At 48.5% G+C, this 10,913-nt stretch overlaps 1 protein-coding gene across 1 annotated transcript; it reads left to right on the top strand.

The window, feature by feature from the left end:
* The first annotated feature begins 5,986 nt into the window (after positions 1-5,986).
* On the top strand, positions 5,987-10,019 carry LOC125551850 (leucine-rich repeat receptor-like serine/threonine-protein kinase RGI4). The gene is made up of 2 exons (XM_048715223.1): positions 5,987-9,119; positions 9,236-10,019. The coding sequence occupies exons 1-2, from the start codon at positions 6,281-6,283 to the stop codon at positions 9,724-9,726; spliced, it is 3,330 nt and encodes a 1,109-aa protein (XP_048571180.1). The 5' UTR covers positions 5,987-6,280; the 3' UTR covers positions 9,727-10,019.
* Positions 10,020-10,913: the final 894 nt, after the last annotated feature.

Below are 10,913 nucleotides of genomic sequence, written 5' to 3'. Positions count from 1 at the left end.
GTCTTGTAGCTTGATGTCATGTCATTTGACCGTGGAACGCCAGTTATTACGATAAACTAACATATGATTGTGGAACATAGGTATGAACATTGATATTATGGACACTAAGACTATATGGACGACCATGATTTGACAGAACAAAAGTGCAAGAGATATTGAGAACCACCATGATTAGCCACTCTATCTTGTTGAAAAATTGTGGTTTTCAAATAATCAATTTTCTGGTTAGTACCTTTCATAAGTAGCCTCTTTCTAATGGAATAGAAATGCAGTAAAAAGTAAGGATGGTCTTTCTTGGGAACCATTAACAAATATGAAATTTCAGGAGAAGGTTGGAGCTGATGGTGAACAAGCAACGAATATACTGCGTAATTAAGTGCATATGATGAAAGGTGATGAGGTCACCAGGACACCAAGTAGAGGACGATGGCTACAGCTATAGTTCCTATGAATACTTTTTAGCTTAATTGCTGCTTAGAGCGGAAAGAGATCAAAGGGCAATTCCACTATGCTCAAAACCCGGGCACTGCTCCCAACATGGTTCTCTAAAGAACAATTATCTTGGCTAATTGAATAGTAGCTAAAGATGTATAGCTCGAGTGTGAATCGACTCCCCGCCAATTCTATATTTGATTCTCTAATCATTCCACTGCATGCGCTAAAGAACTGGTTGATTTTTGTGGTCTACATCATCATCCCTTGGTGCTTTATATTGCTTGTTCACCAGGTTTAGGATGGAAAAGAAATTGTAGGTGTGTTCCGTAAATGCAAAAGAGTACAGCTCTATCCACACTAGAAGTTTGGGTGTCATTTCTTGGGAGTTTGGGTGAAGCTCAACTGTCCTCCAATATCTGAATCCTGCTTTCTTTTCTGCATCTTTTCCTGCTCGGGTATATGAAAGATTGAACTGGTAAACTTCCTTGAATTTGCAGCCTTAATGTGTCATCCTTAAGCTTGTCAGGCCTAAAGTCTTAGAGAAGAAAACTATGCACAATTCCTCTACTTTTCTCTTTAGTAGCAGGTACATATTTCCTTCATTGGTTGGGCACAATTTCAGTGAATGACCATATAATTGGGACGGTTCTTCTGCACCAACAAGACAGGATCAGAAAGATTTTCAGAAGGTAACCATTCAGAAATGAACCAGAAATTAGCTGATGTGCTGCAAAACTTTTTTTTGTTTTCTTGTTTTTTTTCCGACAACGCGTGGATTTCTATGCCTTGATGTATGCCTCATCAATGGACAAAAAATAATGCGATTGCCTTTTGAAAACAGTGCCTTGCACTCCAGTGGCAGCACCATGCTCTTTTTTCTGTTCATTCCTCACCACCAATTAAGGCACTAACACCACTTGTTTATTGCTAATACACATCATGCCTGCTCTTAATTGCTTGGAGTTAAACTAATGGCCACCTCTTCCCCATGACACCTATCACCTATGCATATCTGTTCCACCATCTCCTTCTCACATGATGCCTAACCTTGTCCTTGTGTTATTGTATTCTTCATGGTCTTTTTACCCCTCCATGTGCTCTACCACCTCCCTATCTCATGCCTAGATTCCCCTCCTCTCGATTTCTCTCCCTAGCACCATTTTAACTATTAGACAATGCAATCTTTGCTCCTATAGGCGTTATTTGCAAGCTGGATTTCAAATATTTCCGTTCTCGAGTCCCTTCCCCCGCTTTCCCTTTCTGTTTGAATTTTGCCCACCTTTGCTTCTCCTGGCCTTTAAACTCATCTTTTCCCTTTAGTTTGTATATATATGATTACCTCATTATCTAAAAAAGTATGGTTACTTACATATTTACATGGAATAGACCCTCTTTATCACAAGATGAGACACGTGAGTACCAATAGGCACACCAGGTCTATGGGGACCTACGAGCAAATGGAATATCGATGTGTGGGTCGATAGTCACGCGGCAAAGTATCCTTAGAGTCCACTGCCTCACGTGATGTACTAATCGCTTTCGCTTAATAAAAATATCTCTGCGATACATTGAGATGCCTTTCAAGTTTCAACTATAGGTCGATTTAAATACCACTATGAATTACATGCATAAGCATCAAAGATAGCAGAGCATTCAGGAACTTGTCAGCAAAACTGATGATACCATATGCATCAAGATACCAAATAATGGAGCTAGTACACAAGTTAAGGTTGGTAGATCTAGGTGATGATGTGGGTTAAAACCTTGAAAATTGTTCACTGTGTAAACGGTGGAGATAGAGGACTTGAAACATTTTGCTATCTCTTCATTCCTCTTGATGCAAAGATGCAGAAAATGAATTCTTATTCTTCAAAAAAAAAGTATGTGGTAACTACTTATCAGTACCCTATGGTTACAGTCTGTTCTGATAATTTTGTTTTCGTATACCTAGTCTGATCTTTGTACTCATGGATGGTTCACCCTCTACTTGCGAGTTACTTATACATCAGGCCATTGGTCATTTATCTCTGCAACTCTGTTCCTCACTGTAAAAAAACAGCAGGATGTACCCTATCTTTTGGGGTGAAACAACCAACACTGCAAATAGAAGTTCTAATTCCAATGTAAATACTCTGCAAGTCCCATCATCTTCTATGGGATTAGTACTGCTGCACTGGTGGTTCAGAACTGCCCATTTACCAATGGGAATTTGGAGTTGGAAGGTAGATCTAGATCTGCGTGCCTGCGAAAATTTGCTGTCCTTTTACTATTATAATCCATCTGCTTGACACAAAAGTACAAAGGGGCAGTAACTAAACTAAGTTCCTGGCAGTGAGAAAGGCGAGATTAGATCTAACCGGGAGCATGTGACAGCCTCTCCATTGATGTGTTAGCTTCAGATCCAATCCATTCTGTTTTAATCTGCCAAGGAACAGCCTCTGCCATAAGGGTTTATATAATTGTTACTGCATGGAATGAACTGTTTCTTCTCCTTGTGTCATGTGTTACCACTGAGTGGCCAGCTGTGCTGTCTCATTTTTATTCTTGTTTCAACTTTCAACTCTAGAGAGCGGGGATAAATTCTGTGTACCTCGGTAGTTCAATTGTCACCCTGCAATGCCCAAAATTACCTTGCAGGGCTTACTGGGTAATTACAGTATCACATTGAGGAAAGAAGTATGTACCACTCTAACTAACCTAACAATAAAGGAGAAGTATTTACCAACATAAAAAATACATTTGTCTCTCTTTTTTCTTCGTGGTCGTCATCATCATCATCGTCGTTGTTTTGTGTAGTCTGACATCATATAGTTTGTGAGCAGCTGAGTTATGACTTTGCTAAATACTAGCAGAACGCCCGTGCGTTGCTACGGGCTATCCATCATGTTATCTTCAACAGACGGGCTTAATACAGAAACCCCACCCTATGACGCACTCTTATCTTTTACTGTCGGATCATCCCCTTCGCGCTCGGTTTTCCGTCGTAGTGGGCCATTTCTCGCTGGAGCCTCCTCCTTTAAAATCAAATGATGTCCACCTCATCTTCGCCATGCGTTTCAATAGGGATGAAATTTTTCATACTAACAATATAATAGAGTGAGTTAAACTAACACATACTATTGACACAAAACAAATAATAACTATAGATATCGTTCTCAAAGGTCCATTCAACTTTGCAAATGCACACTGACATGGGAGGCGAGTGACAACTTGAACGTATTCTCCGTCACCAATAAGCTCCACCTCCAGCAAATATACCATTCATTACTAGATGGATAATTGTCGTTCTTCTCTTCCCAGTCATTCCCTACATCTTCTACTCATAGCCTCCATGGTGTCGCGCACGGTGTCCCTTCGCAGGGACGCGCGGATGCATACGCTCATAACAAAAAAGACATGTCATTTTGTATATTCGAAAACTTGTGATTGTCAATTAATAGTAAATATAATGATAATAATAAATGACATAGTGCGCGGGATTAGCGATTTGTTATTGAGAAATATCTAATTTTGTTTTGGAAAATTATCGAGAAAAATTTTATGTCTGTCTTTTAGGAAGGTGATCTCAAATATATGGTATGATTTTTGAATTTTTAATTACCCATTATCTATATGATTCCCCCTTTAATTGGATTTGGTTTTTGATTGGAGAGAAAATCCTGTGGGAAGTGTGGTGTGAGGTGAGACGAAAAATAGACAGACGAAAATAAACCGGGGAGGGGAGGCTACCAACTTTCCTTTTAGGAGTAGAGATAATTGCTGACTCGGTTTCCAAATTGATTCGGTTAAAAAATCCTATTTAAATGGCCTAATCAATTGCATACGTAATTAACTCTCTAGTTAATTAATTTCATTGATGGTTTGATTTTTGAATTGATTCAATGTTCGATTTCCAAAATATTTTCGCACGAATGGCGGCTACAAACTACGACGACGACTACTGAGTATTGTAGGAAAGATTTCCTTAACAGAGTTTTTGACATTTGAATGGACATACTTGATTTGAGAATATAGCTTGTTTGGCTATTTGCGTGACTAACAAAAAAAATATATAATATGATCGCATCCACAAATGCATGTATGTGGTGGTCCAACGACCCACCTTCCGCCATGGCCATCCTCGACTCCGTGATCAGCGTCAGGCCACGACGTCCTCCATGGTGTAGCGCACGGCGTCCCTCCGCAGAGGTGCATAGATGCGCTCATAACAAAAGAAGATACTCCCTCCGTTCCTTTATATAAGGTGTATAGATTTTTGAGAAAAAGTTCAAAATATAAGGTGTATTGCCTTGCACCACTCATTTGAATAACTTTTTAAGGGATTTGATTACATTTCCTTACATAGGGCAAGCTCCTCTATTTTTCTCATATTAATTAGTCAGGTCTAGTCTTGCCCAAAACTTGTGAAATTTTCCCTCCATGTGCATTCTTTAATTTCTGTGCCAAAAACTATACACCCTATATTTAGGAATGGAGGAAGTATGTTATTTTTGTTGTATTAGGAAAGTTATGATTATTAATTAATAGTAGAGATAATGATAATAATAAATGACATAGTGCGTGGGATTAGCGATTTATTATTAAGGCATATCTGATTTTTTTAAAGTTATCGAGAAAAATCTTATGTCTGTCTTTTAGAAGGTGATCTCAAATATATGGTATTATTTTTAAATTCTTAATTACCAAAGCAAGCATGAAACATGATCTTTCTCTTTAATGGGATTTGGTTTTTAATGGGAGGGAGAAAATCTAGTGAAAAGGGGTGGTAGGAGGTGACAAGAAAAAAAATCAGGCGAAAATAAACCATGTAGGGGAGGCTACCAACTCACTTTTTAAGAGTAGAGATATATGTCACGCAGGAATCATTATTCAGAATCTTTTTGTTACTGCTGTAGTGGTAGTATCTCCTTGTGTACTTAATCTCCAATCTTTGTGTAGGGATTTCTTGGAGACTTAAATAGGGAGATGATTTACTTGTACCATCCATGTAGAGGAAGAACCCCCAATTCAATTTATTTCAAACTGTTGGACTGTGGATGCTCTTCCCAGGTCTCACTACTAGCACTGCAATTGCCACACTTTAGAACCCAAAATTACACCAAGGTCCCTAACCACAAACTGTTAAGTAGTAACCAATCCAAGTTGTAGGCTGTGAAGTGCTTGTTATTCAATATTATCATCCTTGAGAGCTGAGACACACCCTTTCCATGATGAAGCTGCCCACCCAGATGCCATCTTTTCTTTCTCCTGGCTGCTAGCAAAGGTGTTACCGCCGTTAAAATAAAATAAAATTAGTTCACCAGCTTGGCATCGCAAAGCAATTAGACGTTGGTGATCTGATGCCTGTAGTAACAAATTTAAATACACTTAACCACCAATGGCCACTCACAATGGTGACTGTGAACAATTTTTTTTGAAGGCGGTGATAATTCAGGAGTAGAGGCATCTGAAGTTGAACAATTTCCAAGGAGAGACCGGGAGAGGGACAGGGTGTGGTAGTGTGCACTGTTGCCTCGGATCCAGAGATTCTGCAGGTACAAAGGTGGCCTTCCTCCATTGCTTCATCATCTCATCAACCCCAAATACTCTCTCCTCTTTAACCTCCCCCTCCCCCCCCTCTCTCACTCTCTCTCTACTTATGCTAAACCTCTTCGCCACTCCATTAATTAGTTACTACTGCTAGGCTTGCAACATAAGCAAGACCAAGATTTGGCTCCAATTAACACCTCTAGACCACACAATTCTATAGAGTTAGCTACCACTACTACCTTGTACTCATGTTCTTGCATATACTTGTACTTCGGTAGTTGCATGGTACGACTGCAGACAAGCTAGCGTTGCTGTCATGGGTAGGCGGAGCAAATGGTGGGCGGCGGCGCTCGTCAGGTGCTGCGCGCTTGTCATGCTGTGCGTGGGCAGCGCCGTCGTCGCCGCCGTGGACGAGCAGGGCGCCGCGCTGCTCGCGTGGAAGGCGACGCTGCGCAACGGGGTTGGCGCGCTGGCGGACTGGAAGGCCGCGGACGCCTCGCCGTGCCGGTGGACCGGCGTGGCGTGCAATGCCGACGGCGGCGTCACCGAGCTGCGCCTGGAGTTTGTCGACCTCCTCGGCGGCGTCCCGGCCAACCTGGCCGGCGCCGTCGGCGCCACGCTGACCCGGCTCGTCCTCACCGGCACGAACCTGACGGGCCCGATCCCGCCGGAGCTCGGCGCGCTGCCCGCGCTGGCGCACCTTGACCTCAGCAACAATGCGCTCACCGGGTCGATACCGTCCGGGCTGTGCCGGACGGGGAGCAAGCTCGAGACGCTCTACCTCAACTCCAACCGGCTGGAGGGCGCCATCCCGGACGCCATCGGCAACCTCACGTCGCTCCGGGAGCTCATCGTCTACGACAACCAGCTCGGCGGCAGGATTCCGGCCGCCATTGGCCGCATGGCCAGCCTCGAGGTGCTCCGCGGCGGCGGCAACAAGAACCTCCACAGCGCGCTCCCCACGGAGATTGGAAGCTGCTCCAGGCTCACCATGGTCGGCCTCGCCGAGACCAGCATCACCGGCCCGCTCCCTGCGAGCCTCGGCCGCCTCAAGAACCTCACCACGCTGGCCATCTACACGGCGCTGCTCTCTGGCCCGATACCCAGAGAGCTCGGCCGGTGCAGCAGCCTGGAGAACATCTACCTCTACGAGAACGCGCTATCCGGGTCCATCCCGGCGGAGCTCGGCGCGCTCAAGAAGCTCAAGAACCTGCTGCTGTGGCAGAACCAGCTCGTCGGCATCATCCCGCCGGAGCTCGGCTCGTGCAGCGAGCTCGCGGTGATCGACCTGTCGATCAACGGGCTCACCGGCCACATCCCGGCGTCGCTCGGGAAACTCTTGTCGCTGCAGGAGTTGCAGCTCAGCGGGAACAAGATCTCCGGCACGGTGCCGCCGGAGCTGGCCCGGTGCAGCAACCTCACAGACCTCGAGCTCGACAACAACCAGATCACGGGCGCCATCCCCGCCGAGCTTGGCGGCCTCCCGGCGTTGCGCATGCTTTACCTGTGGGCCAACCAGCTGACCGGAAACATCCCGCCGGAGCTCGGCCGGTGCACTAGCCTCGAGGCGCTCGACCTGTCGACCAATGCTCTGACCGGGCCGATCCCACCGTCGCTCTTCCAGCTTCCACGGCTGTCCAAGCTGCTCCTCATCAACAACGAACTCTCCGGCCAGTTGCCAGCGGAGATTGGCAATTGCACGTCCCTCGACCGGTTCCGGGCAAGCGGCAACCACATCGCCGGCGCGATACCCCCGGAAATCGGCATGCTTGGGAGCCTCAGCTTCCTGGACCTGGGCTCCAACCGGCTGTCCGGTGCTCTCCCCACGGAGTTGTCGGGATGCCGGAACCTCACGTTCGTCGACCTCCACGACAATGCCATCGCCGGCATGCTGCCGGCAGGACTCTTCAAGGAATTGCTCTCGCTCCAGTACCTCGACCTCTCCTACAATGACATCTCCGGCGCGCTCCCGTCCGACATCGGCCTACTCACTTCGTTGACAAAGCTCATTCTCAGCGGCAACCGGCTATCCGGAGCGATGCCACCGGAGATCGGCTCGTGCTCCCGCCTCCAGCTCCTAGACGTCGGCGGCAACTCGCTCTCCGGTCACATTCCGGGGAGCATCGGCAAGATTCCGGGATTGGAGATCGCCCTTAACCTCAGCTGCAACAGCTTCTCCGGCTCGATGCCATCGGAGTTCGCAGGGCTCGTGAGGCTTGGGGTGCTCGACGTGTCACACAACCAGCTCTCCGGCGATCTCCAGGCGCTGTCCGCGCTCCAGAACCTCGTGGCGCTCAACGTCTCCTTCAACAGCTTCTCCGGCCGGCTTCCAGAGACGGCGTTCTTCGCGAAGCTCCCGACCGGCGACGTCGAGGGCAACCAGGCGCTGTGTCTCTCGCGGTGCTCTGGCGACGTCGGCGACAGTGAGCTCGAGGCACGCCGCGCCGCCCGTGTCGCGATGGCCGTGCTGCTCACCGCCCTCGTCGTCCTCCTGGTGGCCGCGGTGCTCGTCCTGTTCGGGTGGCGCCGGCGCGGCGAGCGTGCCAGCGAGGACAAGGACGCTGAGATGTCGCCGCCGTGGGACGTGACGCTGTACCAGAAGCTGGACATCGGCGTGGCCGACGTGGCCCGCAGCCTCACTCCGGCGAACGTGATCGGACACGGGTGGTCCGGCGCGGTGTACCGTGCCAACATCCCGTCGTCCGGCGTCACGGTCGCCGTGAAGAAATTCCAGTCATGCGACGAGGCGTCCGTGGAGGCGTTCGCGTGCGAGATCAGCGTGCTGCCCCGGGTGCGCCACCGCAACATCGTCCGGCTGCTGGGATGGGCGTCCAACCGCCGGACGCGACTCCTCTTCTACGACTACCTCCCGAACGGCACTCTCGGCGGCCTTCTGCACGGGGGCGCGACCGGCGCCGCCGTCGTGGAGTGGGAGGTGCGGCTCGCGATCGCCGTGGGCGTGGCCGAGGGCCTCGCTTACCTCCACCACGACTGCGTGCCGGGGATCATCCACCGTGACGTCAAGGCCGACAACATCCTCCTCGGCGACCGCTACGAGGCTTGCCTCGCCGACTTCGGCCTGGCACGAGTCGCCGATGACGGCGCCAACTCGTCGCCTCCGCCGTTCGCCGGATCCTACGGCTACATCGCTCCCGGTAAGCATTCCGCCGTCCCTTCAAAAAATCACGGCAATTCCAACTCTGCTACTCAGTTAAAATTCATTCTCCAGATGTACTACCGGATTAACATTTGTCGTCATGATTTGATGCAGAGTACGGCTGCATGACCAAGATCACAACCAAGAGCGACGTGTACAGCTTCGGCGTGGTGCTGCTGGAGATGATCACGGGGCGGCGCACGCTGGACCCGGCGTTCGGCGAGGGGCAGAGCGTGGTGCAGTGGGTGCGCGACCACCTGTGCCGGAAGCGCGACCCGGCGGAGATCGTGGACGCGAGGCTGCAAGGCCGGCCGGACACGCAGGTCCAGGAGATGCTGCAAGCCCTCGGCATCGCGCTGCTCTGCGCCAGCCCGCGCCCCGAGGACCGGCCGACCATCAAGGACGTGGCGGCGCTGCTACGCGGCATCCGGCACGACGACGGCCCCGACGCGCGGAAGGCCGGGAATGCAGAGCGGGCCGATGCGAAGAAGCCCATCTCACCCACCAAACTTATGGCTCTCACCAGGCCGGTCCAAACCCAGGCCCAGGTCCAGGCCCGAGCGAGTTCAGGTTCCCTGGGCCTACTCAACAACCGGGACGGATAGTTTAGCCTCAGGCGACTTGGCGGGCCCACTAGCGGTGCGATGTTGACAATGCAACCTTGTGTACTTTAGGGGACCCGTAGAAATTATGTATGTGTCCTTATTCACTTTTGAGGTGAGTGCAAGGGGGTGTGTCGTTTTGCTAGGTGCACGCTCTCTGGGTACAAATGTTGTTTCCTTCCGTAGGGATTTAGTGATCATAGGATACCATCTCTAGATGGTCCAGCAGGGTCATGACAGGTCAATAATTTTGTGTACCATAAAATGGGGTATAATGCAATGGAAGTTTGTGTATATTATCCAATTCATAATAATTGGCTATGAGACCAATGAAGATGTTTGTCAAAGGGAGCACATGCCACCTATTATTCCTACTGTCTCGTTTCTCTTTCTTTAGGTCAATGGTCCAACACTGGTTTGTTCTCCATTACATTACCCAGATGCGTTTTCAGAAGTTGTGGATCAGTTTGTACAAATGGGACCTGCATTTCTGGATTGAACTGTCTAACTGATTGGGCCATTATAGGCTAGCAACATGGGATAAGAGATGATACCCCATGCATTGTTGAGGTAATCTTGTTAAAATAAATGCGCAATTAGGTGCTACATAAATACCTAACATAAATAAAACTAAAGTGTGAGAGTATTATAGGTCGGATTTGCTAATTCTCTGAGGATTAACAAAGTCTCATCTAACTCATACACCAATCGTGTTAGAGATACGACACACAATCAAAACGACAAAGAACGAAAACAAGCGAGGGACATGAGATTTTAGCGTGGAAAACCCCTTCAACACGAAGGGGAAAAACACAGGCGCCAGCCAGCCAAACTTCACTATATTGGGGTAGGTTACAAACGTCGGGGATTTGCAACTAATCAACTATCCTGTGCAGCGGCTTACAAGAGGTATATATAACACCAACGACAGGCCTCGCTCCGCTCGCTCGTCAGAAGTTAGCCTCCCTCTTTATACTTGAATTTGAAGCATAACATAACAAACTCCACCTTGAGACAAATTCCATCATGTAGCATGAATGAGAACCTCCTCCCTGAACAACAAAGAAAACACTTTTGGCGCCAAACAACCACTAGGGCTAATGAGTTATACCAACTAAGTCTGAGCAAAGCTCAAACTTAGCAACAGGAACTGGCTTTGTCAACATATCAGCAGGATTATCATGAGTACT

This window comes from Triticum urartu, chromosome 1 (genome assembly GCF_003073215.2).
Source record: "Triticum urartu cultivar G1812 chromosome 1, Tu2.1, whole genome shotgun sequence".
Lineage (NCBI taxonomy): Eukaryota > Viridiplantae > Streptophyta > Magnoliopsida > Poales > Poaceae > Triticum > Triticum urartu.
The sequence above is the reverse complement of the archived record's forward strand: the minus strand, read 5'-3'. Positions and strand labels throughout refer to the sequence as shown.

Excerpts from the sequence above, each read along its gene's own strand:
- LOC125551850 (XM_048715223.1), top strand. The coding sequence starts at position 6,281 with ATGGGTAGGCGGAGCAAATGGTGGGCGGCGGCGCTCGTCAGGTGCTGC. Across the intron at positions 9,120-9,235 it reads CTACGGCTACATCGCTCCCG|AGTACGGCTGCATGACCAAG; the intron begins GTAAGCATTCCG and ends GATTTGATGCAG.